This window comes from Gambusia affinis, linkage group LG12, assembly GCF_019740435.1.
Source record: "Gambusia affinis linkage group LG12, SWU_Gaff_1.0, whole genome shotgun sequence".
Lineage (NCBI taxonomy): Eukaryota > Metazoa > Chordata > Actinopteri > Cyprinodontiformes > Poeciliidae > Gambusia > Gambusia affinis.
Window position 1 is genome coordinate 2,604,121 of NC_057879.1, and position 27,899 is coordinate 2,632,019.

The window sequence follows — 27,899 nt, forward strand, 5'->3', positions numbered from 1 at the left end:
TTGACTTTAATACATTTATTTGTCTGACGTGTTCTTCCCCTAACCGTCCCCTGCTTCTTGTTCTTGCGCTCGTAAGAAGCTGGCCTTTTTCTGGGCAACGCGGTCCTTCCTCTGTGCCAGGGATAACTTGGCGCGGTTCCACCTGCCAGACGACAAACAAAAAGCCAATTCATTAACATTCACTCCATCGGCCGAGAAAAAGTAGGCCCATCTACGAAAGGCATTCTCCATGCAACACAACACCAGAAATCTGCCATTAAACGCATGCAGTTTTTGCTTCTTTTTTAAATAAAATGACTACATTTCTGAATCCACCTGGAACCCACCTCTTCTTTGCGACTTCTTTTTTGGGTTTCTTTTCATGTATGGGATTGGCTCTGATGGCGGCGTGTGCTTTCTTATACATCTCTTCTACCTGAAAGCAGAATTGGATCATTTGAACAGTAGATCGGCAACATCTCAGTCTTCAGAAGGATCTGCTGTGCTCCTCTCAGCCCCGTCTTGAAAAGACAGTGGACATCAACCAGCGCCAACGAAGGACAAACGACATTCAGCTCAGCTGCTAGTTTATTATCACCAAGAAGCAAATTCGAAGACAAGAGATGAACAGCAGAATGTTTGGTAAAGTTGGCTTTCTTTCTGAGTGGCGAGGTGATCCTACCGTGTCCGGTGTCACTCCGTTCTTGATGAAGCGGGAGAACTGCTTCTTGTAGGCGTCCTCGTCCTCCTCCATCAGGTAGGTCATGTAATCCGCTACATTCATGCCCATGATGTGCTTTCGGTGCACCTCCGCGTTGAACTCTTTGCTCTCTGTGTCGTAACCGGGGAAGCGTTTCAAGCTGCACGGAACAAGATGGAGTCAGGAAGTCGAGTTCGGACTGATTCTACTCTTCCTAACAAAAACCAAAGCCAATCGTCTGCTTGTCTGCTTCGGTTCAGCTTGCTTCTCTCAGCCCCGTCTTGAAAACGACAGTAAACATCAGCCGGTGCAAATGAAGGACCAACTACATTTTGCTCAGCATATGTTTATCATCACCGAGAAGCAGAGGAGAACCAGCGAGACGGGGTGGGACGTCTTGGACTAGTTTGACCGTCTGCATGAATTCACATGCATCGGAACAAACACTTAGGTTTATACAGGTGAAGAAAAAAAACAGTGAACGCTCTCGGCAGTACACTGCAAGACATTTGTAGCTGAGCTTCAATAAGCTCCTCCTGTTACAGGCTGCTGATGAGCAGATACAGTTACCCTGTACAGGTGAGGGAGTCTTCTCTTCTCTTCCCTGTCGAATTCATGATGATCATTTTTGGAGCTAATTCTGTTACAAACCTTGTGCAGAATGTGAATCAGATAATGAAGGTATGTGGATTATTTTTACTCCAGCTCGTTAGTGGCTGTGTGCTGACATTTATCTGACTGCAAGGCAAACACCGTCTGGTGAAACTTTAACTGCAAAGGGCATTGATGCAGCCACACGTTTCATGGAGGTTCTGCTGTAAATATTAACCAGCTGGTCAAAAGACCCTGTCCTGTCCATAAATCTTCCATAAATCCAAATTAGCAGGAGCTAATGAAAGAAGGCAGAAACCTGAATACACACAAGACTAAGTGACTCTGAAAGAACAGCAAATCGGATTATTTTTAGACAAGTCCAGCAATAATTCAACCAGATGTGCTTTATTAAAAGTTTCATAACTAAAACGCCTGACGGAAAGAGGCTGCGTTCATCAGATCCACTTATTATGAACTGTTGACCATCAGGGCTGCACAATATAGAGCAAATATATCATCATCTCAATATTCACATCACAAAGGACTGCTTAGATGGCATTACTGTTGGCTAATCAATCCCAAATAATAAACTAATTTTTCATGTTAATACAGCTGGTGCATCTGACTTTCTTTCTTTAATTTTACCTAAAAACAAACCAAACAAAAAATTAATCCAAACTGTATGGACTATAGGAGTTATTTTCACAGGCTATACTGCCACCTGCTGACTGTATGTGGAGTTTTTCATACTGGTAATCTTACTGGTTAATGAAAGATTCATTTTCAGGTGCTGTCCAGTCTCCTGTCCAGAGTGACCCCGCCTCTCGCCCAAAACGTTTGCTGCATAGGCACCAGCAGACAAGGGTGCACAGAAAATGGATGGGTGGATTATACAAATAAACATGAACACCCAGTTAATGCGTCGACGTTCAGACAGTTTTTTACACCACATAGTTAAGATTCTATAAACACCGGAAGATCTGAAAGGTGCGGCTGAACTGATGCTACCTCCGTTTTTTTCAGGTGCATTATTGAGAAATTATTTCTAGTTTTTGGGGCTATTATGTTCCACGTTTTTGTTTTTTTTTCCATTTTCTAAACTGTCAGAAAAACTGATAAATCTGGACTGTAGGTTTTCTGCAAACGGCAGATAAAGAACCTCGACGCGGTGGTCTGACCCAAACCATGGGAACCATGGCGACCACTCTGTTTGAATTGTTGCTCTTGCCTCATTAGTTTGTGTAGTTTAATCCAGCAGCCTTCTGAATGTCTGCTCTTTACAGCCCAATCTACTCCCCGCTGTGATACAAACATTGTTCTATCTCTCACACACACACACACACACACACATCACACTGACCTGTGAGGAATGGCCAGGCCTCCGTCCACTGCCCCCTTCAGTGCTCCAAACACCTTGTTCCCTGTGGTGGTTCTGGCCAGCCCAGCATCCAGGTAGCAGGTGAAGGCGCCCGGCTGCCCGTCCACACTCTCCACGTTGAACTCATCTCCCGTCACCTCCACCTGGCCCTCGTACACCTGATCCATGCCAAACTTGTGCAGCAGCTACGAAGAAAACAGTTTTGGCTCTCTTTCATTGTCGTTTCGTTTTTGTTGTTGTGACTTTTGGTCTGTCTAATTCAGTTAGTTTTAATTAGCTTTTAGTGTCAATTTGCAATTTTTTTTCTTAGTTATTATTGGTTAATCTTTAGTTTTTATTAGATACTGTAGTAGTTTTAGTTTGCTCATATGGTGCACTGTATTGTGATTATGTTTACATTGATTGGGTAGTGAATGCTCAACAGAAGATTCCATTTTGGAAAAGTGTATTAAATTATTGTTGAACAACTGACTGGTGTTTTCTCCCAAGCTTTGCTGTCACCATTTTGTAGACAGGCGTAGCCGCCAGGACGAGTAATTAGCCCACAGCTGAAGTAAACTGCTTGTGTGAGCGAAAAAAATAAACAAACTTCACATCTGGTAGAATCATGAGCACAACAACGAAGGAGAATATGTCTAAATATCTCAGTTAGTTTTACAAACACATGATGTAGTTCCAAGTTAGTTATTCTTTTCATCCTCCTTAATTACTGTTTTTTTATTCATGTCAGTTACCGAACATGTTTTCTCAATTTCAGTTTCGGTGGGCTTTGGTGACCTACAGTCACCTTGGTGAGAAGAACGGCTGTGGTGGCGTGCTCACCCTGCGGGCCAGCAGCAGCCCGGTGCAATACGCTGCAGCGTAGTTGGTGAGCCCCACGTTGATCCCGTACTTGGGCAGCTCATGGGAGTAAGCGGCGCTCACGATGTGATCTCCCTCGATCTTTGAGTAGGCGATCTGGACGACGGGAGGAAATGGAAGACGGTAGATCAAATCTTTTTTTTTTTTTTAAAAAGGGCTGTTTAAGTGTGTGTGTGTGTGTGTGTGTGTCAGGGGCTAACCTGGCAGCAGATATCCCTGTTGGAGAGCCGGACGATCAGCCGGTACTTGGGGGTGTTGTATTTGTTCTTGTCCTGAACAACCAGCCGTTTGCGGGCGTAGAAGTCTGTTTTCCCCTCTGATAATTCAACAGGATGCAGAGTCAGCGGCTTATTATTCCATAACTACCAATTAGTCTGATTTTTATCAAAATACTTGAAGCAAACTAGTATTTATGTGTCGTAGTTGTTTGGAAAACAAACGGAATACAAGAAATTTGTAAGAGAGGAAGAACCTTCTGACCTGCCAATCACTGATCAGAACCCACCCAGAGAAATCTAGTTACATAGCTCTGCAGTAGCAAACTTTAAATTAATTCACTATACGATAACATTTATAACAGCTGATGATAACAGCAGAACAATAACCAGAGAATTTCATTAGTCTTATATTGTTATTAGAAATGTATAGATGATCCCAAAACTGTGATGAATTTTTACATTTTGGGCCACAATTCTTACAACATTTTAGCTACAACCAGAGGGCCACAAATGACCCCAAATACTGTCATCTTTACCTATGTGTATTTTATTTAATTTTATTCCATTTGTATTGGAAACAACTCCCCCTCCCCGCCATCACATAAACTACACTCTATAGACATTTACTAGGAATCACAATTTGGTGCCTGTTAGCTGCAGCTCTTTACCTCTTCTTCTTCTGAATTTCACTTCATATCTCTTGAAGTAGGCTTTATTTTTCACCACCTTGACGAAACCCTGCGAATTCACACAAACAAGCGTCAGTTTAGGATAACCTAGCAGAATATAAACAAACTATTATCTGTTAAGGCTCAACCAGAACTTTAAAGTTTCTGGAAAGGCTCCAGGAGGTCAGCTGAGATCCAGTCAGCCATGAGCCGCCACGCTGGAGCTAAGCGGCTCACCGACCAGAAACAAGCAAATATCCGCCGGCATCCAGCTCCATCCGCTCCTCACACAGCCGGGAACACCGCTGCACCATCACACACATCTGCACACACTCCACCTGCGCGACATTACACAAATATGCACACTATACACTTACCATTTTCCCCTTATTTTCACTCCTCTTCCTCCACAATTTCAAGGAACGGCCTGAAGAATACGGAAAGCCGCCGCTTGCAGTCACTGCTTGTCTTCCGGTAAAGCGCCTATCTCGGCATGCGGCAGCGCCACCTGCCGGTTCAGAAGAAAGCTTCGTCCACAAACGCCTACAGAGGGCGGTATGACACAGCCCTCTGTAGGCTTTTACAATTAACTTTTTTTTTTTTTTATGGTAAAAAAAAAAAAAAGTTTAAGAATTTTGCCGCTCCTTTACAAAGAGAAACACATCAATGATTTACACTCACAATCAAATGTTTCAAGTCTTTATTATCTTGATGACTATCGCATTACAGATAATGAAAACCTAAAATCTGATCAAATTAGAATGTTGTGAAAAAGTTAAACATTGGAAACTCCTGGTGTCATTAATCTAATTATCTTAAAGATTTCCTGAGTTTCTTTCACTCTGGCTCAGTTGGACATAATCTCAGAGAAGACTGCTGACTGGACACATGACCAGAAGACAGTTACTGACACCCTGCACAAAAAGGGCAAGCCACAAGAAGCCACTCATAAAGAAGCTGGTTGTTCACAGAACATGTTCTTAAAAAGTTGAGTGGGAGGAAAACATGTGGTAGGAAACAGTTGCCAAGCAACAGAAATCTACAGCCTTGAGAAGATTGTCCAGCAAAACTAGTTCAAGAATCAGAGAGAGCTTGAGTGAACTGAGGCCCCAAACAAACATTGAGCGAGTAGAAATAAACACTTTAAATAAACAACCTGACATGTCTATTTAAAATATCCTTTTTTACTGATCTTATGTCATCTAATTTTCTGAGATTATCTGTAAGGCATACTCATCAAAATTAGAAAACTTTCAATTTGGTAATGAGTGACTAAAAAGTAAATGTTTCACTATATTCTATATTCTCATGAAATATTTATCTGTGTTAAGAAAAGCAAAAACACAACAATTATCTTCCAATTTAAAAGGTTAGTCAGCTGCACACAGTTCTAAAAACGGTCTTTTGCCTCAAAATGTTTTCATCATTACTAAATAATTTTCCTGATCAGTCACAGATTCTTTTTTCTGCAGGGTGATGTAAGACGATGTACTGGGGAAAATATGATAATCTGGTAGTTCAGCTGGAATTTTACAGCACACATTGAAAATACCAGTTTTTAAAGATTTAGATAATAGCAAGTTAAATTTTTTTTTTAACTGTTTTCAGATTAAAACGTTGATCGATTATCTCATGTGTTTACAGCCTCTCAAAAAAATGTGTCAGAATGTGTTTGAATGTCAAACCTGACTGAGTTTGAACTGCTTTGTAAGGAAGAATGAGCCAACAATTTCAGTTTCTCTATGTGAAAATATGGTAGAAACATGCATGAAAAAAGAGTGTGTTTGCAGGAACACATGAGGGCTACATACAAATCTCTGCCAGACTTTTAAGGGTTTTTTTTAATTAGCAAAAACAACTAATATGTCCACTTTACAATTCTGCTCTACGTCTTGCTTGTCTATCACAACTACTGAAATACACCGAAGTTAGTGGCTTTACCATGAAAAAAAAAAAAAAATAATAAAAAAATCAAGTGATAGAAATAATTTCGGACGTCCTGTAAATCAGCTCAAATATCTTGTGTTCAGAACCACAGGAAGTAGTTTCACGTCACATCTTCGAGTTTGATTTAGCCAAACGTGACAGTGTTTGTGTTGAGGACGTTTCTTTGCGTTAGACCAAGCAGGTTGGCATCGTCAGTGTGCGTACGAAAAGTGTGGAAAGACAAATGTTTCTATGATGATATTTACGTTGCGTGCCATCCCACATTCACTCTGTGATGTCCGGCTGACTATTTTTTTGTCCCTTGGTGAAGCCAGTGACATTTGGAGATGCTAACGCTGCGTCAGCGCGTGTTGTGAAATCGTGCTTCTCTGTAGAATTCTGACGATTAGGATCAGTGATGAAATCTCTGATGTTTTGGGCGGATTTTAAATCCTCTAAAAGGTCACGATATTTCACAACTGATTCCGCCTGTGAGACAGATTTCCAGCCCAAACTACAAGTCAAGACATAAATATAATATTTATGGAGGAGAGACTTATTTGACCCCTTATTACAACATAAGCGATGACGATGACTATAACTGCTGAAAAACTCCGGCTGTGTCACAATGTGTATCTAATCCATTGCCTATATATACATTATCTCATAAAAGTATTGGAAACTCCTTAAGCTCTTTCATATTATCTCACTCTGAGGTTATAAACGCGTAAGTAACCTTTGAGACATTATGCTATAAATTAATACAGAGTGGTATGTCAATTTTGCATAATTTTCTGAATTTTCTTCCTCAACATTGCATAAAAACGGCTAAAACCACACTTTGTTATTGCCTTTGCAATGAAAACATTTCTAATTTGGTTTTGTGAGAGCCACAGAGGAAGGGCGAAGAGCCACCTGTGGCTTTGGAGCCACAGGTTTTGGGCTCCTGCTCTAGAGTGTTGCCTATCGCATTAGCTTTATGCCCACAGCGCTGAGCTGCATGAATGCCAAGTAGCTTACGTGTCGTTCTCGTTTGACCACAGCACCTTCTTTCATGCGTTTGCTGTGTCTCCTACACGGTTTGTGGCAACCTGCCAGTGACACTTAAAGACTTTCTCTCAACGATAGCTTTCTTCTCACCTCTCTTTTCTGAGGGGTGGAGTTTGGATTGCACGACTCGTAACTGTCCTGACAACACAACCTTTCATCTGATCAGAGGATCTCCAGAGTTACGTTGGGCCTCTTGGTTGTTTTGTTGGTGATTACTTCCCCTGGAGTATTGGGGTGCTGTTTCGTGAAATCAACTTTTTTTTTTTTTTTGAGCTTCACATCATGTTATGATGTTATTCCCTCATTAAAAACAAACTCTGAATGTTGCGTTGATTCTTTTGTGCAACAATTCAGTTGTGAAAAACGCCTGGGAGGTTTGAGCGCTTGAGTTTTTAAAGAGACAGAGTCACTATTTCAAGGCGTTAAACTGCAAAGTCAAATTTTTTTAAGTCATTTTTGATATAATTTCTTATTTAAGTGTAACATAGTCACTTGATTGTGCTAAAAATGCCACTATGTGCCTAGAAAATACATAAAACAGCATCTTTAAACTTTTCCCAGCCTTTTCTGAAGGTAGAAGGCTGCTCTAGATTTTGTTTAAGTTATCAATGTAAAGCAGGCTGATCTATTTTTGAAACCAAGTGTAAATTTATTTCCACTTTACATTTTAATACCACAGTTGGTCAGCTTGTTGCATTAAATGCAAATGAAATTCATGGATTTTTTTGATTCCAAGGTTTATGAAAACTTTTGATTGCAACATAGCATAACGTGAAAGAGCAGAAGGTGTGTGACTGCGTCTCTGCGAGCCACTGAGCCATGTGTGGACATAATCTTTAACCTTCTCTTGTTGGTCGCCACTTAAGATTTAGATCTAGATAGGTCAAAGTCTAGCTCACCAGCTCACACCATGTTTCGTCTCGACAGCTCGTCTTCTTGTTTCAGCCAAAGTGCTGTTGATCGACAGCAGATTGCAGCTGCCAAACGTTTAACAACATCATGAGCCCACTGCTCTTACTTTGCTTTAAATTACCAGGCAGGTCTATCTTTTAAATCTACAGTTAGACACATTTGCAGCTTTTTTTTCCTCTTTTTTTTTTTTGCTGCGCTTTTTTTTTTTCTTTTTTCTAAGTTTAGATAGAATGATCACATAGCCGCAGTGAAGAGGGTTTACACTGTGGGAGGAAGTGGGAGTATCCGTACAGAACTCATGTCTGCTCAGGGAGAACATGCAAACTGCCCTTAGAAAGCCTTACAGACACCAATCAGTAAATTAGAATATTTCCGAAAGGTCCATTTATTTCAGGAATGATCACCAAGTGAGACATATTCCGAAGATCAATTGCACAGAGGTGGATGCGTGAAAGCCTTTATTTCTGCAAATTGTCATGATCTCCAACTTACAGGTAATGAAAAGATGATATTTAAAAGTAGAATATTACATGAAACCAACAAAATAAAATCTATTTTTTTAAAAACGGAAATGTGAGCTGAATGAAAAGTGAGTTCAATAACTCCCTCAGGGTTGTTATTTTCAGAAGGCAATTGTAATCTGACAAACAGAACTCGTCAGGACGTCTTTTTCTAATTTATTGAACATGAACCAGTCATATTCATCCAACCAGAGCCAAGAGCCTCCCCACGGACCATGAAGGATTTCTAGTTTACAACTGTTTCAAAGTCTAATAAGACTTTTACTATTAAATATTTTAAACTAAAATCAATCTAAAACACAATCTTTAAAACCAGACATTAGATTTGGCCAAAGTGACCACTGACTACACAGCACTAGCTTGTGCTAACTAGATAGCAGCTAGGTAACCTTTCTTAAGGTTCTCTATTACCTTAAGAAAACAAACTCATTCTCTAATGTGAACTAACACCATTAACACGGCCCGTGGATTATACATAATACATTATTATACAGCATAATTTAGCCATGTTGTCATTGCTTAACTCATCTGGTGGAAGAGCTCCAGTAAAAGTCTCGTTTAGACAAAATGGCAGGTTCTAGACTTCTCTTGAATCCAGCAACCTGAGTCATAGTTTTGCCCTCGACGTTGGTTAAAAAAAAAAAAAACTCTGAACCGCCAGCATCAACTTTAAGAAATGACCCAATGGTTTTTATGCAGGTCAGGCTGAACATTCTTCTATTTGCTGTCATGACACACGGACAGCAGCACAGACAGCACGTCCCTGTGACAAGGCATTCCTCAGCAAAGAAAAATGACCCGATGACAACAAAAAGTAAGAGTTTGACTCCTTTCTCACAGAAGAGCCGTCTGCGCCTGCTGTGCAGTATGGAGATGCAAACGTCTGACTCATGAAGCTGTGATTAACACGCGGTCAGTCAGGAGGCCAGCAATCAAAAGTTCATCAATAAGCGAGAAGGAACATAAAGCTAGACAAACCATCAAAAAAAAAAAAAAAAAATTATCTGAACAGGTGAGTCATCCCGGGGCTGCACAGTGGCGCATTTGGTAGAGCTGTTGCCTTGCAGCAAGAAGGTCCTGGGTTCGATTCCCGGCCAGGGGTCTTTCTGCATGGAGTTTGCATGTTCTCCCTGTGCATGGTGGGTTCTCTGGCTTCCTCCCACAGTCCAAAAACATGACTGTCAGGTTAATTGGTTTCTCTAAATTCTCCCTAGGTGTGTGTGAATGGTTGTTTGTCCTGTATGTCTCTGTGTTGTCCTGCGACAGACTGGCGACCTGTCCAGGGTGACCCCCGCCTCTCGCCCAGGACGCAGCTGGAGAGGAACCAGCAACCCTCCTGACCCCATTAGGGACGAAGGGTGAATAGAAAATGGATGGATGGATGGTGAGTCATCCCCAAGCAAAACAATAAACAACAGACATTTCACATTTCTGTGATCATCTTTTTATTAAAATTATCAGACGATGATCATGAAAAATAATTTGTGATTTTTGACTGGAGGAAGAGTGTGGTAACGCTTTCTAAATGAATGATTATCTGATGTTGTAGAAGTAATCACACGACTCCACAAAGGGTTGACAGTCAATTCATATCTTTATGATTAATTCATGTGTGAGAGAAATGTGAGTTTTACCTTGACTAAGAATTAGAGGAAAAGCATTCCTATTACTAACTCTTTATAGCTACTCATTAGATATAAATATCACACTTGTGTATATATATATATATATATATATATATATATATATATATATATATATATATATATATATATATAAAAAAAAAAATATATAGAGAGAGAGATGCACATCTATATATATATATCTATATATAATTATATATAATATTAAACAATACAAAATATATATAAATATATATATATATATATATATATATATATATATATATATATATATATATATATATATATATATATATATATATATATATATATACACACAGAAAATGTACACCCCACATGCTGGAGATAGGCACGTTCGCTCTATCTATCTGTCTGTCTGTCTGTCTGTCTGTCTGTCTGTCTGTCTGTCTGTCTGTCTGTCTGTCTGTCTGTCTGTCTGTCTGTCTGTCTGTCTGTCTATCTATCTATCTATCTATCTATCTATCTATCTATCTATCTATCTATCTATCTATGTCATTTTCTGCTCTGAACAGCTCCTGGCTGGATCTGCTGCAGTTAAGATATTGACTGTTCATAACATCACAACAGAACCCCAGTTTTTCCCAGTGTGAGAGATGCTGCTCCAATTTGCTCACACCAAACACCGTTTAGCAGAGGCAGAGAGGATTTGACAAGTTTTATGGGCTTTTGCACTTCAGTGACTATAGCAACCCAACAGCGACCTGAATGTTCTGAACTTTCAGTACTTTTTGCCCCACATGGTGGAAAACACTTAAATCATCATAAAGCTGTGGTACGGACTGAAGGATGTCGCTGTATTCATAGCACCGTTCTACGGAAACCAGAACTGTTATTAAGGCGTGGAATGAAGAATCGACCCCACACAGGCACTGAATGTGAGTATGACTAACGTGATGACACAGAGATAGTTCTCCAAATTTCTTCACCAGAAAAAATATTCCCACCAATGTCCAAGACAATCTAATCTCAAATCCAAACATTTGGCAGAGCCTTAATCAATCAAACAATCAAATTTTATTTGTACAGTACATTTCAGCAGCAAGGCATTTCAAAGTGCTTTACATCAAATCAAACACAAAAACACAATGCAACATAGAATCAACAATCAAAACACAACATCAAGTCATTGATTACGTTTCAAATACAACTCTAAACAAGTGGGTTTTTAGTTGAGATTTAAAGGAAGTCAGTGTTTCTGCTGTTTTACAGTTTTCTGGAAGTTTGTTCCAGATTTGTGGTGCATAGAGGCTGAATGCTGCTTCTCCTCATTTGGTTCTGGTTCTGGGGATTCAGAGCAGAACCAGAACCAGAAGACCTGAGAGGTCTGGAACAGCAGCAAATCTTTAATGTAATGTGGTGCTAAACCATTCAGTGATTTATAAACTAACAACAGTATTTTAAAGTCTATTCTTTGAGCTACAGGGAGCCAGTGGAGGGACTTTAAAACTGGTGTTATGTGCTCTATCTTCCTGGTTTTAGTGAGAATGCGAGCAGCAGCATTCTGGATCAGCAGCAGCTGTTTGATTGATTTGTTGGACAGCTATCATGTTCCAACATGAACACGCACCGTAGCTGAATATGATAGAGCCTCGATTAAACACTTCAATTTACATAAAGTAAAACTGAAACAACAAATACTAAAGGTTGCATATTAAACTGCACAACAACATTATGTAGCAAATACACAGCAGTTGCTTCCATCCAGTGCTGGTGACACACACACATGTCATGGGCCGGCTGACACGGCCACGGTCAACATTTACATATCGTCAACTTCCTAGAATTATGGCCTAAGTCGTTGTCTGTTGAAACCAGATATTTTACACTCAATAAAAAGACACCAACACACTTTTTACCTCACTGTCTGAAGTTAAATCAGACCAAACTTTTCTTATTTTAGCTCTGTTAGAATTAGCACAATTATTTCTGTTGGCTAAATACCAGAAAACTTAGCTTGAACATATTTTTAGAGATTTATTTATCTGTTTTGTGAAAGTTTGCATACATTTTGGTCAGTATCCAAAATAACTGTCTTTAAAAATGTGTTTATCAAATAGACATCATTTTGGTCATTCTAGCTGAGCTAAAACAAAAAAGTTTTGGTTTGATTTCACTTCAGGCAGAGGAAAAAAGTGTGTATGTGTGTCTTTTTATTGTGTGTGTGTGTGTAAAGATCTAGTTTCAGTACATGCATGCACTTCTTACAACACATCTGATTTTTTTTTGTCTGAGAACTTCCTGGTTCACGCTGAGTGATGCTGGACTAACCTGAAGTCCGTGATGACATTAAAACCTGCAGCGAACTGCATGGGAGGCCACACTGATGCTAATGTCAGGAAGATTCTTTCATTTTTCCCTCTTTAAATATGATTTTATTTTCTCTACAAAGTCAACATTCCAAACAATTCATGAGATTTACAGTGAATTATTGCACATTTAGTTATTTTTGAAGGATGAAATGATGTGCACAGTTTAAAAATACAACTCGTAAAGATGCACGAGTCTGAGACTAGACCAAAAGTAAACAGAGTTGTTATAGATCTCAATTTTTATTTATTTACTTTTTTCTTTGTTTGTTTTCATGAAGATGAAGAAAAGTTTACAGATCCCCAGAGCTGCAAGTTAACAGGATGACAAGGAGGAAAACCAGAGAACAGAAGGAACCAGAGGAGAAAAAAACAAAACCTGGGAGCTTAAACATGCTGAGGAATTACAGATGAGGGGATGCAGCTGGGGGGGCAGGTGGGGGAACATGAGGAGACGAGTAACAGCCGGGATGGGAAGCACAAAGGAGGCCGAGCTGAAGTGGAAAAACAAAAAGAATGAAAGGGGGAAAGAAACCTGAACGACAAATAAGAATAACTGAACTAATGCAAGGAATAAACTGAGATGCCAAGACAACAATAATGAATGCAAAATCAAAGAAGAAGTAAGTGAAACTAAAAGTCCAGACACCTTTTGTGTGAGTGGCAAAACCTTTGGTCATGACTATGTTTTATTTTTGTAATAACTTGTTCTGGTTCAGTCACAAGATAAAAAATTGCTGAATGTGAACCAGAGCTGAATCAGTTAAGTTAAAACAGCGAAGCTGCATCCAACCTCATGCGTTAGATATTGTATCTGCGTGTTGCACCGTACAAACCAGTCTCCGGTTTCCATTCTGAGAATTAAAAAGTAAAAAATCTTGCAGCCGTAACCCTGTGCAGAGTCTATCTTCTGTCTCGGCGACTACTGAAGAGAGAAAGAGATAAAAAAAGGAACTAAGGTCTTCTGCTTTTCGGTTCCAACATGATAGATAATATTCTACTCTGTCACTGTTGGTGCAGATGTTCTCTGTGTTAGATAAGAAAAGTCACCGTCACCGTTGTAGATGGAGCGTTCAGAGGCGTTCAAGCTCGGTTTCTGTAGAACTGATTTCGCAATCAAGAGACGACAGTCCAGTCATGTCTTGCCAGGAGTGGTCAGCGGTTATAAAAGGGTCAGACCGGGGCTGGAGGGTGTGGTGGGCCCCCGTATACATTGAGCATTTAAGTTGCTCTCAGTGTGCTCATTTGCATTTTTCATGTTCTGGAGAGTGGACAGAAAAAAAACACGAGGACAGATATTTTCCTCCAACGGGCGTTTCCATTGGTGCAGTCAGTGCAAATTAAAACTGGAAGAAGAAAACTTTGTGGCTCCTGTGGACTAGAAATGACTAGTAGAAAATCACACATCAACACGTCTTCACAAGCAAACCACAGATAAGACAGCTGCACTCTCTTCACATGCAACACTCTCCCGTCTTCCATGGCTGTTTCTCACCAGAGATAAGATTCACGTTCGAATTTTAGTCACTTATGCATTGAGACGGCCGCTACATAAAAGCTCAAATCGCCTGACTTTTTTTTCTTTTTTTATATTTCACCCCCATGAAGATAAAAACGGTAATGAGATGTGTGCAACCTGCATCGGTTAAAAAAAAAAAAAACACATTCAGAGTTCACCTTCTCAGCTCTGGATGACAAAACGGATGCAAATGGCCGAGTCTGTGAGAGTACAGAGTACTGAGAAAATCAAATCAGTTCTGCTAAAACACAGTTAGCCTCTGCTAAGTTTGATGCCAGGGGGAGAGAATGCATGACGATCAGCAGAAGTGGTGCTGAGATGAACGTCTGGTGTGGAAGCACAACCGACGACGTCGTGTTTAGGGGTTTTTTTACCCTACAATTGAGAAGCTTTCCACCCCAAGCAACATCAGATGTGAGTTTTTCTGTGAGAAACCCTCAAGTACCTCATTTTTGGTGAATGACCAAAAAAAAAAAAAAAAAAAAAAGTGAAAACAATTGTAGCAACCAATTTTTTTTTTGCTCAACATTTTCAAAGGAAAATACAGACAAAAAGTTAATTCAGTCAAATTTATCCACTCCAAATTGATCAGTGGTGCCAAACAGTTTAGTCCAGTTCAACTGGACTCAAACTGGTTAAAAAGCATTTTGTCAGAGGAAACCCAGCAAGTTGCATCGAGTCACTGACTTGAAGCATTCAGGCGTTCTGGACAAACACGCAGCGACTGCAGAAAGACGCCTGCCTCGTGTCAGCAGCGCTTCACACTGCACTGCAAAAACATGACACTTTACCAAATCTTGTTGCTTAGTTTCTTGTGCAAATATCTTAATAACTCATGAAATAAGGCAAAACTAACTTACAAGTCACTTTTAAGTAGGATAAAAAAGCTTGTTTTACATCAATAATTCTGGAATATTGATTTTTTTTTAAAGTACCAGTTCAATTGGAAACCTAGAACATGGGAAAAATATCTAGTTTTCTATTATTTTTAACTTGTTTTGAGAAAAGTGTTTTTGCAGTGTGAGGATGCACGTAGCAACAGTGGAGAGGAAAACTTACCTTTAACATAAGGAAACCTTCATCGGTGTGAACGCCCACCTACCACAATCAACTGAGGCTTGAGAAAACAGAGCACACGCACACACACACACACACACACACACACACACACCCACGCACGCAAGAAACAGAACCACTGATCCAGACGTACTTTCTATGTCAGCGAAAAGTAAAAAGCTAATGGCAGCAGTGGCTCCTTCAGTGGCTTCATCTAGGAGAGAAACTCAGCTAAACGGATCCAGAGCCACGTGTTTCATCAACAGCTAAAAAGAGTCAGACCAGATGTAGCTTCTGTAGAGAGTAAAAAACTGAGAGAACCTGAAGGTAAAGCAAACAAAAGCAAATAATGCAGAATTGGAGAGTAGGAGGAGAAAGTAACAGAGTGAGGAAAAGCACATAACAGCAGTTTTAAAGTCCCTACACCCTGTAGCTCAAAGGACAGACTTTAAAATACTGTTGTTAGTTTATAAATCACTGAACGGCTCAGCAGCACGGTGCATTAAAGATCTACTGTTCTTGTATCAACCTTCCAGACCTCTCAGGTCTTCTGGTTCTGGTTCTGCTCTGAATCCCCAGAACCAAATGAGGAGAAGCAGCATTCAGCCTCTATGCACCACAAATCTGGAACAAACTTCCAGAAAACTGTAAAATAGCTGAAACACTGACTTCCTTTAAATCTCGACTAAAAACCCACTTGTTTAGAGTTGTATTTGAAACGTAATCAATGACTTGATGTTGTGTTTTGATTGTTGATTCTATGTTGCATTGTGTTTTTGTGTTTGATTTGATGTAAAGCACTTTGAAATGCCTTGCTGCTAAAATGTGCTATACAAATAAAATTTGATTGTTTGATTGATTAAGGCTCTGCCAAATGTTTGGATTTGAGATTAGATTGTCTTGGACATTGGTGGGAATATTTTTTCTGGTGAAGAAATTTGGAGAACTATCTCTGTGTCATCACGTTAGTCATATTCACATTCAGTGCCTGTGTGGGGTCGATTCTTCATTCCACGCCTTAATAACAGTTCTGGTTTCCGTAGAACGGTGCTATGAATACAGCGACATCCTTCAGTCCGTACCACAGCTTTATGATGATCTATGTGTTTTCCACCATGTGGGGCAAAAACGAGGAGAAGCAGCATTCAGCCTCTATGCACCACAAATCTGGAACAAACTTCCAGAAAACTGTAAAACAGCTGAAACACTGACTTCCTTTAAATCTCGACTAAAAGCCCACATATTTAGGATTCTATTTGAAACGTAATCAATTACAAATTTTATGATGGTGCTTGACTTAATGTCGTGTTTTGATTGTTGATTCTATGTTGCATCACTTTGTGTTTTTGTGTTTGTTATGATGAAATGCCTTGTTGCTGAAATGTGCTAAACAATAATATTTGATTGATAGATAGATAGATAGATAGATAGATAGATAGATAGATAGATAGATAGATAGATAGATAGATAGATAGATAGATAGATAGATAGATAGATAGATAGATAGATAGATAGATAGATAGATAGATAGATAGATAGATAGATAGTTAGTTAGTTAGTTAGTTAGTTAGTTAGTTAGTTAGTTAGTTAGTTAGTTAGTTAGTTAGTTAGTTAGTTAGTTAGTTAGTTAGTTAGTTAGTTAGTTAGTTAGTTAGTTAGTTAGTTAGTTAGTTAGTTAGTAGTGGTCCTCCAGCAGTCTGAGCCTATAATAAAATATAAGTTGAGACAACTCAAGATGATATGAGCCAGCCTAACTATAAGAATCTTTTAAGGCTTTTGTCTTAAAAGTAGACAGAGTGTCTGCCTCAGACTAAATGATCTGCCTCCCATTCTAGTTTTAGAAGCTCTATGAACCAGCGGTGAACCTGCAGCCTGAGAATGAAGCTCTCTGTTAGGAGCATCTGGACCAATCAGATCAGCAGCTGTATGATGGAGTTTGCCTTTTAATGTCTTTAAATGTGCGAAGGAGATTTGTGAAATCTATTCTGGATTTAATAAGGAGCCAAATGTAAACAATACAGGCAAGGAAAAGCTCTGAAACATTCAGAACAAAACAAACAAAAAAAAAGATCCGGAGGCCGATTTAAGTTTGACTGTGCCTGTTGAACTCTGACCTTTCAAATAGTCGCTTCATCTCCTCAAGCACACAATGACCAGGAAACACACCGCGGCTTTTCTCGAAGTCCACACCACCAGATTCTTGGTGTTGGAGAATTTACAACCAGAAATGGCTGCAAAGCCTGCGAACAAGGGGAGCTGCTGATCACAGTGATGGATGTGTGTGTGTGTGTGTGTGTGTGTGTGTGTGTGTGTGTGTGTGCGTGTGTGTGATTTGTGGAGTGTTTACAACATAAATCCAAAGATATGTTGAGAGAGAGAGAGTTCATTTTCCATTTTTTTCCCTTCCTTGTTCCTCAGAATCTGCTGAACCCTGGAGTTTCAAATCGACGTTGATCAGGAGTTGGACCGGAACATTCAGCTGGTTCCAACCGCCCCTTCCTCAAAGCCCTCCCCATTTATAAAAAAAAATAAAAGTTACAGGATGCAAGATTGGTGTTTGGAGGGGTAGGGGGGGAGGTGAAGGTGTGAAAAACAACGACTCTGAGTGTGAAAGAAGAACCGTCTTGGAGTCGGGAGCGTCCAGTAAATCATTCATTGTGTTCACACTCTGTCCCTATCTGCTGGCCACAGGTGGTACCGGGCTGGAAGCTGGATGAGGTTCAGCCCGCTCCTCCCAGAGACGGGTGGAGGGGGAGAGGAGAGAGAGTGAGACCTGATTGCTTAGTTGGAGGGGAAAGAGTGGAGAGAGTTTAAAACAAAGAGAGCGGGGTGTTAAAATGCGGTTAGTGCTTCAGAGCCAAGGGAACGTGTGGGAGGATAAGATAGCACAATGCGGTTTTCATTCTGATACCACACTGAGATGGGGGGTGCAGAGGTGAACGCTTCACTCTCAGAGAGTGGAACTGAGCGGGGATGTAAATGCAGGGAAAAAGTCAGTTTAGCCACAACAGGCCATGCAGCAGGAATCCGTCGCAGACAGCCACACAGATCCTGCGTCTGCTGCGGAGCGGAGCTCTGCTTGGAGAGTTCAGCTCAAATCTTTGTTTTTCTAGAGCAACGAAGATTTGAAATGGGCCCGTTTTACTTTTTCTCTGTCTGCTCACGGCAGCCCGGCCTGCAGACCGGAAGGAAAAGATAGTTTGTTTTCAAACGCTTTTTTGTTGTTGTTGTTGTTTGCTTTAACAAAGAAAAAGTTGATTTCGCTGGAATTAAAGTTGCAGATATTTTGCCCTTCATCTTGAACAAGTTTGCATGCAACTCTGCCCCAGTGTCCAGTTTTTTTTTTTTGTTTTTTTGTTTTTTTCGTTCTGGCCAGATTTCATCCCCACAGCATGATGTCATCACCACCGTGTTTTACTGGAAGAAATGGACAAAAACCGCTTTGTTCTCATCTAATCACCTAATCAGAGCTCCTTTTTCCACAGGTTTGCCGTGTGTTTGGAAGCAAGGTGTTGTTTTGCCACTTCTCAATAAATGCTAAACTGGACCTTATAGCCAAGAAATTCTTCCACTGGAGTTGTGGATCAGCGCAGCTCCCCCAGAGTAGCTTTAGTCCTCTTAGCTGCTTCAGTTCTCTATCAAATCTCTAAACCAGTGGTGCCCAAAGTGGGTCCTGGAGGGCCGGCATCCTGCATGTTTTAGTTCTCTCCCTGGTGGTAGTAACAACCTTTCCAGCATGTCAGTGTTCTTCTTAGGCCTTCCAACGAGCCATCATTTGATCCAGGTACGTTAAACCAGGGAGAGAACTAAACCGTGCAGGATGCCGGCCCTCCAGGACCCACTTTGGGCCCCCCTGCTCTAAAGCTTTTCATAGAACAACTGCAATTATAGAATCAGTTGCCTATGCTGTGTCAATTTATTTGCTTTTAATATTGTTTATTTCATGCAAGGGATGCACAATATATCGGCTTTAGCATCGATATCGTAATTTTTTTAACATATCAGCCCGATAAGTAGAACCAGGTCGATATTAACAACTGGTGTGTATTTCCGTTTCTGAGTGTGTTTTGGAAGTGTGAGGGGAGGGAGTCGGTCGTGTGTTTTTTGTCTTTTTTTTTTGCTTTGTGTTTTTTGGTCATGTGACTGTGATAGTGATGCAGTGCAGGATCGTGACGTGCTTCACAGGGAAGCGATGTCAGCAGTGTGGTTGCTTTCAATCAATCAGTCAATCAATCAAGTTGATATGTACATCACATTTCAGCAGCAAAGTGTTTAACATTGTAGAAACTTTTTTTTTTAAAGTAAACATTATAAACACACCAGACAGTCACCAGTTGAGAAACCAGTTACAGACATCACATTTTGTCACGTGCCATCGATAGAATAATTATTATACATCAAATCTGTTGGTCAATGTTCCATTTATTACGGTTCAAAAGCAGCTCTAATTAAGGTTTAAGCTTTGATTTAAAGGAACTCAGTGTTTCAGCTATTTTGCAGTTTTCTTGAAGTTTGCTCCAGATTTGTGGTGGATAGAATCTGAATGCAGCTTCTCTGTGTTTGGTTCTGGTTCTGGGGATGCAGACACCGGTACCAGTAGGCACTTCTACATGGTGTCGAGAGGGTAGGTGGATATAAATCTACATATTTAAAAATACATGACATTGGTAAATATCAGTTATCGGGGTATTAATATCGGATGTCGATATCGGCCCACATTTTCACATTAGCACAGTGGTGCTGCTTGACAGGTTAGCGCCACTTAGTTCCTGTTCTATCAAATAATATCCACATAAAAAAAAAAGCTTAAGGTTTGTTTTTGCAGGTCAGAGGTCATCAATGTGTTTATGAGATACTGTCTGCTGGACACTGCAGGTGCAGCCAAGATGGTCACCATCTCTACAAGTTAAAATCAAGACAACAGTTGATGGGCTGCTGCTGCTGCTGCACTCTGCTTCTTGTAACCATTCACACACATGCGGTGCAAACGCTGCAGCACCAGGTGTATTTAAAACTACTAAGAGCTCCCCCACCCCACACACACACACACACACACAACACACACACACACACCCCACACTGTCTCAAGGGCCAAAAAGGGGTTCGAGGTTAAGCCTGAGAAAATAACCTCATGGCTTCACTCAGTGCAGAGGGCTTTATTTAACCCCGAGAGAGCATGATCTGCACCTCAGACAGAGGCAGACAGCTGCAGCAAAAAGGGAAAGCATTTATATATACACATATATATATATGTATATATAAAAAACAGAAAGCCATACCACCACTGCACTCACTCCCAGGCTGCCATCACTGCCACCGGGCCTCTGGTTCAATCACATACCCCCTTTAATAGTCAGAGAGCGAGAATCAGGCCTGTGGTGGAGGCGGGTGGTGGTGGTGGGGGTGGAGGGGATGAAGGGGACGCAAGTGAGAAGCCTGTGGCAGCACTGATAGCGTCCTATCGACTCTGCCTTTGGTTTCCTGTTCTGAGTCAGTGTGTAACGCAGGTCTAGCATGTTGTCACAGTCCACTGTCCATGTTAGGGCTGAAAATAATCAGAGGCTCACATTTACTGTACTCACATATAGTCACTCAAATGCATCATCAAACCTTTCCGTAGTTTGAGAAGACTGGGAGAAGAAGAAGGAGAAGGCTGCGTTCAAAGCTTTTAGTCTTGTTTGTCTTTTGATTGATAAAAAAAAAAAAAAAGTGTGACCTTCTTAGAGGTGAGAGTTTGGCCATAAAATTCTAATGCAGGCAAAGAGTTTTTCAGTTGTTTCCCTCTATTATTATTGTTGTTATTATTTATTTTTATTTAATTTTATTTTTTTTTTACAATAAAAGGGGGTCAAGTAAAGAAATTAGTATTTTAAAATGTCAAACAAGAGGGCAATTTATTTGTAAAATTTGAGCATGAAGAGTAAAACAGGGAATAAAAGAAGCCCCCACCTCTCAGCCCCCTTAAAGAAGAGGGAAGTCCAGTTTTAAACGGCAACATGATTTATTTCAGTTCAATGCAAATGCAGAACGATTCGAGCTCCGCTGCTTATCAAAGCATGAATCAGTGTTTCTGTGTTTCTGTCATGGCTGACTAACAGGAAAATTTATTTCTGAGTGGGGGTGCGGGGTGGGGGGGACAAGAATGTGTGTTGTGAAAGAGAGAGAGTAAGACAGAGGCGTCAGATTCAGTGAAGTGTGGTTCTTTTAGAAGAAAGCCGCTTGTGGTGACTTTCTTCAGTTTTTGGGGAGCATTTAGACACACACACGTACGCACGCGCGCGGTAACACTAGGACAGAGTCTGTCCTCAGAACTGGGACATGGTGGCTGCAGTATCACGGCTCTGTGAGTATTAGACATGTGTTTCAGCTTCATGCCTATCTGACTTCTGATTGCACTTCTCTCACTTGATGCAGCTGCTGCAAACAAGCTCTGCTCCCACAACAAGCTGAAACAAACACAAAAAACGAAAATCGATGCTGCTTTGCTTTTTCCTAACTGACCTTAAACAGTTTCCAGAGGCTTTGCAATGATTTGGACTCGCAGAGTTTGACAGATTTCTGCTGGAAGTGTCTTCATGTGATTCGACCTGTGCTCACCATTCCATTTGGTTCTCAAACTCTCCGTCCTGCTCCGCGGGCCGCCTGGCTGGGCCTGCATCCCGGCCCGGCCCGGCTCGGTTCGGCCCCGGGAAGGCAGCGCAGGCTTTAATGATGTAAAACAACAAGGCTGAAGTCAGTGCAGGTAAGCTGAAGCAGTGTGGCTGTAAAGCGATAGCCGCACTCCCCACCAGCAGGCTGTTGTGCATCTCATTAACGGGATCACTTTTCAGCCGGGCCAACAGTCGGGTCATTTATCCATCAGAACCGAGCCCGGCCTGAACGGCGACAACAAGCACGCTTTAAGAGACGTTGGGGTTCTTCTATGAAAAGACAGAAATATGTACATTTTAGGGAGTTTTATTTCTGTGTTGTTGCGATGGAAACCTAAATGTAGGTCTGATTTATTTATTTTTTTAAAGAAAGAAAAGAAAAAAAGCACATCCTGATTCTTCTTGGACTCTTTTTAAACGACCCGTAAGATCAACCACAAATTCATAATTTAAAAATAAATAAATAAATAAAAACAAACAGCTGATTAGATTCTGTAGAGGAATAGATCCAGAATAGTTTTAGCTTTATAACCGCCAAAATAACAGATATTAGTTTGATACTGTATATTAAGATATTAATTAAACAACACATCAGATTCCAGTATGCATATGATTTTCTAAGGATTTTTTTTTCCATTTCCTCTAGTATTTGCAAATATGTTTTATTGTGAACATTTTCGTCATTTAGCTTGTTCTCCAAACAGGATTTGGCTGTTTAAACCACCATATTAACAGCAGGCTTCGTGCTGTATTTATTATCTATCTTTTTAATAAATAAATAAATAAATAAATAATAATAAATAAATAAATAAATAAATAAATACTGCAAAAAATCCGCTAATGTTACAACCTAAATATGTGATCTTGGTCTGGTGCGGTTATTGTTGGCCAGGACAACAATAAACATGTTGATGGACATTTGAAAAAATAATAAATGTTGCACCTGGATTGCGTGTGTCTTTCCCTCCTCAAAGCGTGGACAATTCCAGCTTTGCTCTTGTCTACAAACTATAAAATTTAGATTAATTACAAACCCACTTTACATACATATATATTTAAAGTATATTCTATTTTAAAAAACCTTTTATTCTTTCTTTAATCCACGAATTTAAGTAATAAACCATACTCGTGGACATAATATCCAATCCATCTTCCTCGGAGTGTACACATCATCTATAGATGACAGAAAGTATCAAAGGATGAAAGGATGTAACGAATGTAACTCCCGGTGGACAGCAGGGGGGCCGGTGGTTGTGTAGGAAGGGGTCCGCCACCCTTTTGGCAGCCTGCCCCCTGGTGACATCTGGTGAACTGCACCGCCTGTTTTTGAGCATGCGTAATGAGGGGCCAGAAATCCCAAACGCCGTCTCGCCTGACAAGCAGTGGTGTTCCAATCTGTCCAGAGAGACGCTCCGAGCCGCTTGGCGAGAGAGGAAGAGTCGAGGAGCTTCAGAGTCCCGCACCATGCCGAGGTCCTTCCTGGTGAAGAGCAAACGGGCCCACAGCTACCACCAGCCCCGCTGCCCGGACGATGGCTACACCAGGCTGGACACTCTCCTGGCACACGTATGCGCAGGTGGGTGCATGTGTCCTCAATTATCAATGGGAACTGCAACAGAGGAGCGAGTTTTATTTTTGTTAGTTTGTTTGTCTGTCTGTTTTTGTCTGTGGAAATTATTCAAATCTACATAAAAGGTGCGTTTCCCCGTGCTGTCAGCAGCCAGCAGGTCTCAGGGGGAGTTCGCGACCAAACTGGAGCCCGAGGAAAACCCGAGTGCCGGCAGCGAGTCCTCGGGCTCGAGCCGGCGGTCCCGGGGGTCGCTGTCCTCCAGCTCCCCGCTGAGCTGCGGCGGCAGCGGGTCCGAGCCCCACTCCGACTGTGATTTCTGGCGTCCGCCGTCTCCGTCCTCCTCACCAGGTCTGAGACAATCTCATTTTATCCGGAAAAGTTGAAAAGTTTGTTGGAATCTCTGCCGACGGGGAAACTGAACGACTTTTGATCAAATAGTTCCTAATATTTTCATTCGTATTAATAGTTTTAATTTCCTGACCTGGATTATTATTATTATTATTATTATTATTATTATTATTATTATTATTATTATTATTATTATTATTATTATTATTATTATTATATTATAAACGACAATTGACAAAAATTGAGACACAAATGATAAAACAAAAATGATTACACCAAACTAACTTCTTATTTACTCTGATTCTTGAATATTTATGACAGAAATAATGATGTATATATCCAAGTTATTGAAACTAAATCCCCTAAATACCCCACCTTTTACTCCTTCCTCCCCCCAGACTCGGAGAAATGCCCCACACCCGCAGCGGAGGACGCCCCCTTCAACATCCCGCTCCTTCCTTACTCCTGGTCGGCGTACTCCGGCGCAGATCTGAGGCATCTGGTTCAGGGGCCCTTTCAGCGCCAGCGGCATATCCGGGGCCACGGGGGGTCCCATTCACCCGCAGCGGGGATCTACGGGACAGAGCACGGCGGCGGCGGCGGCGGCAGTGAGCGCGTTTACCCGCAGCGGGGCCTCGGGTCCGGCTGTTACCAGGAGTATTCCCCGTGCGCGGCCCGCGGGATCTACAGGATGCGGGTCGGGGCCGAGCTGTACGCGGAGGCCAAGCAGAAGGAAATCAAATCTGAGGAAGACTTTCTGCACTCTAACCTGGAGGAAAGCGGAACCTACAAATGCATCAAATGCTGCAAGGTAGCGCTTTACTACAAAGACAAATCCTGTTTTAATCTGGGGATGGGCACGTCTTATACATTTAATTTAAATACATGGAGGAAAAAAAAAATCTGTTTTAACGTTTTGGTTTTTTTTCGCCATACGTTTCTAACTTTATTGTATTTTATTTCCCAAAGGTTTTCTCCACGCCCCACGGCCTGGAGGTGCATGTTCGGCGCTCACACAGCGGGACGCGGCCTTTTGAGTGCGGGATCTGCGGGAAAACCTTCGGACACGCAGTGAGCCTGGATCAGCACCGAGCTGTTCACTCCCAGGTACCAGCCTCAGACTGAAACCAGGAAGACGATGCTCAGGGGCCTTTGAGAGCCCACGTGGTCAGGATTTACGCAAAAGGCCCTGATGACTCTTTCATCATTATTTTTGGTTCATATCGGTGGTATAAATTCAAATGCGATCAAAAAGTTCATTTGTTTCAGCAATTTAACACATGCAACTCATATTATATAAAAACATGGGACACCATGACAGATTTCAAACGGTTTTTTTAATTAATTTTGATAATTATGGCTTATGGGTCATAAAACGCCGAGCTAATTTCTCTAAAAGAGGAAAAAAAAAACGTATATACAGAAATCTGGACTTGCCAGAAATACTAAAAATTTGGAATGACCAGAGCCCCTTTTTCATAAATTCCTGGAAGAATGCGGTGTGGCACGGAGGTGATGAGGTAATGGCTCCTTCAGCTGCTCTCTGAGCTCATCTTCCGTCTTACCGTTACTTAGTCAAATCACAGCAACGTCAGAATTACTGAAGCAGCCATTGGTGCCTTTGGCAGTAATAGGTACCAAATCATATTCAGTTTTAAAAGTTCACTCGAAATTTACAATGAATGGATGAAAGAAAAACATAACTAATGATTGGAAACAAAAAGCTGGGCCTCAAACAACATGGACTCTGTTAATGTTGCTTCTGCTCACAAAGTCTTCCTCCAGACTCTGGGACTTTGTTTTCTAAATAAAATGGAAACTTTACTCCTATTATCTCGTCTAAGACGCTTCTCACCTCTCTGGTTCAGGAGCAGCTGGACACAAACTGCACGACCCCTTCAAATAGTTTAGCCTCACCATGAGCTCAAGGCAGGAGTTTGGCCCTGTCGCCTATAAATCCTTTCCTACCAAAGTTTTTCCTTCCACTCAACTTTACAAGACAATACTCAGACACGGCTGTTTGTGAATATTTGGTGGCTAACCCACGGTGTCAGAGACCTGTCAAGTCGTCAGTGTTCTCCATGATTATGTCAGAACATGATCGTAAAATGATTTTATTGGTACCAGCCGTAAGCCATAATCATCAGAAATGACAGAAAACAACACAAAATCTATTACTGTGTGTGTGTGTGTGTTTGTAAATAATTACTATTTGAACAGAATTACTGAGATACCAACCTGATGACTAAATTCAGATTTATTGAGTGGGGCTGCCTCCAGAAATACAGATGAGACCAACTAAAAGCCCAAACTTCAATCTTACAAAGTTTCTGTGTAAATATCTTAATACACTTACATATGACAACTAACTTACAAGTAATTTTTCAGTAAGATCTAACAGGATTTTTTTAAGGCATTCATTTCTTAATATTGATAAACAAAAACAAAAAACTACCAGTTCCACTGGCAGATTTTTTTCCACTTATAGCAAAAATATCTTGTTTTCTATATGTTTTAACTTGAAACGGGTATTTTTTTGCTCTGTATGTCATGAATATTAGAATAGAATTTCTTTAAACGACTGGTGACGTGATTCCTTGAACAGGAAAGGAGCTTCAGCTGTAAAATCTGCGGGAAGAGCTTCAAGCGTTCCTCCACCCTCTCCACCCACCTGCTCATCCACTCAGACACTCGGCCCTATCCCTGCCAGTACTGCGGCAAGAGGTTCCACCAGAAGTCCGACATGAAAAAGCACACTTTCATCCACACAGGTGAGACAGATGAGCCACTTATGTGCAGTACGTACACACACACACGCACATACACACATATATGGGAATAACATGAAGAGATTCATCTCCTCCTCCCAACGTGACCGAACGTTTCAACCGCTTGTTCCCCGCTGCAGGCGAGAAGCCGCACAAGTGCCAGGTGTGCGGGAAGGCTTTCAGTCAGAGCTCCAACCTGATCACCCACAGCAGGAAGCACACGGGCTTCAAGCCGTTCGGCTGCGACCTCTGTGGGAAAGGCTTCCAGAGGAAGGTGGACCTGAGGAGGCACAAGGAGACGCAGCACGGACTGAAATGAGCCGATTTCCTCAGATTTCCACTGCGCATGGGCCGGCTTTTTCGTTTCCTGTTCTGAACTGCTGTTTTTTTTTTTTTTCTTACTATTTAACTGATATTTATCATTTGTTTTCACAATTATTAGAGAAAAAAAAAGGAGCTAAATGATACATTTCCAAGATTGAACATTTGGATCAGCTTTATAAAATGTCTTCTATTTGTTTATATAAACATGCATTAAATGTTAACTTAAAGGTCTCAATATGCTGATTTCCTACCCCCCAGCCCTGCACATCCATTGTGGCTCCCCACGCGGGGTGCCATCCTTTCAGGGGTGGCACAAAAATGAAGAATTATTTATAGGAGCTGTAACCCCCGGCAACAATTAGCAAACATCTGATGGAGCTGCGCATCTGATGAGCTCATTAAAGCAGCTACTTCTCAGAGCAACGATGGTGAAGGGTTAATAAAGGGACCATGTTATGATGACTTCCAGTCAGAAAGAGCAGCAGTTTCTTAAAGAGACAGAGGCCCAATTTCAAGGCTTTCAATTACGAAGACATATTTGATGTACAGCAGTTTTATAACAACTGAAGGTACCATAGTTACATGATTGTGCCATAAAATTGCACTCTGTGGCTGGAAAACGCATAATAAACAGAACCTGTCTGACCCCACGAAGTAGGGCAAAACAACCTCAACAAAGAAACTTAAGAACAGATGAAAACCAAAATCTCCTGTGTATCGACGACAACAGTAGGGATTTCAGAAGGTGTTTGTCCCGTTTCATCTGGAGGTAAAGTAAGCCTGCGCTTCAGGAGATCGTCATAGCAACAGTCACACACGGTGTTGGTGGGATGATAGTTTGGGCTGCTTTGCTTCTCCAGGACCTGAACCACTTGTCTTAACTGATG

General features: G+C 41.1%; 2 protein-coding genes across 6 annotated transcripts; one reads left to right on the forward strand and one right to left on the reverse strand.

The window, feature by feature from the left end:
- rpl5a (ribosomal protein L5a) lies at nucleotides 1-22,218 on the reverse strand. 2 transcript variants are annotated; one of them, XM_044133046.1, is made up of 10 exons: nucleotides 22,141-22,218; nucleotides 21,950-22,055; nucleotides 4,776-4,906; nucleotides 4,399-4,468; nucleotides 3,713-3,828; nucleotides 3,474-3,608; nucleotides 2,634-2,836; nucleotides 662-839; nucleotides 327-415; nucleotides 1-142 (listed from the first exon to the last, which is right to left on the reverse strand). In XM_044133046.1, exons 1-10 carry the CDS (start codon nucleotides 22,201-22,203, stop codon nucleotides 40-42), a joined length of 1,194 nt encoding a protein of 397 aa, XP_043988981.1. In that variant the 5' UTR covers nucleotides 22,204-22,218; the 3' UTR covers nucleotides 1-39. The 2 variants fall into 2 exon arrangements, with proteins under 2 accessions (XP_043988981.1, XP_043988982.1); XM_044133047.1 differs by lacking the exons at nucleotides 21,950-22,055; nucleotides 22,141-22,218 and adding an exon at nucleotides 9,332-9,350.
- On the forward strand, nucleotides 21,483-27,243 carry gfi1aa (growth factor independent 1A transcription repressor a). Of its 4 annotated transcripts, none has more exons than XM_044133042.1 (7): nucleotides 21,483-21,695; nucleotides 23,406-23,578; nucleotides 23,720-23,920; nucleotides 24,319-24,731; nucleotides 24,890-25,027; nucleotides 26,526-26,691; nucleotides 26,829-27,243. In XM_044133042.1, exons 2-7 carry the CDS (start codon nucleotides 23,467-23,469, stop codon nucleotides 27,005-27,007), a joined length of 1,209 nt encoding a protein of 402 aa, XP_043988977.1. In that variant the 5' UTR covers nucleotides 21,483-21,695; nucleotides 23,406-23,466; the 3' UTR covers nucleotides 27,008-27,243. The 4 variants fall into 4 exon arrangements, with proteins under 4 accessions (XP_043988977.1, XP_043988979.1, XP_043988980.1 ...); XM_044133044.1 differs by having other exon boundaries at nucleotides 21,485-21,695; nucleotides 23,723-23,920; XM_044133045.1 differs by lacking the exon at nucleotides 21,483-21,695 and adding an exon at nucleotides 21,790-22,094 and having other exon boundaries at nucleotides 23,723-23,920.
- Nucleotides 27,244-27,899: the final 656 nt, after the last annotated feature.

Coding starts and splice junctions, on each gene's coding strand:
- rpl5a (XM_044133046.1), bottom strand. CDS start 22,203: ATGACCCGACTGTTGGCCCGGCTGAAAAGTGATCCCGTTAATGAGATG. Junction 4,469..4,775: donor GTGAAAATAAGGGGAAAATG/GTAAGTGTATAG, acceptor GTGAATTCGCAG/GGTTTCGTCAAGGTGGTGAA. Junction 3,829..4,398: donor GAAATTCAGAAGAAGAAGAG/GTAAAGAGCTGC, acceptor TTGAATTATCAG/AGGGGAAAACAGACTTCTAC.
- gfi1aa (XM_044133042.1), top strand. CDS start 23,467: ATGCCGAGGTCCTTCCTGGTGAAGAGCAAACGGGCCCACAGCTACCAC. Junction 23,579..23,719: donor CCTGGCACACGTATGCGCAG/GTGGGTGCATGT, acceptor CCGTGCTGTCAG/CAGCCAGCAGGTCTCAGGGG. Junction 24,732..24,889: donor AATGCATCAAATGCTGCAAG/GTAGCGCTTTAC, acceptor TATTTCCCAAAG/GTTTTCTCCACGCCCCACGG.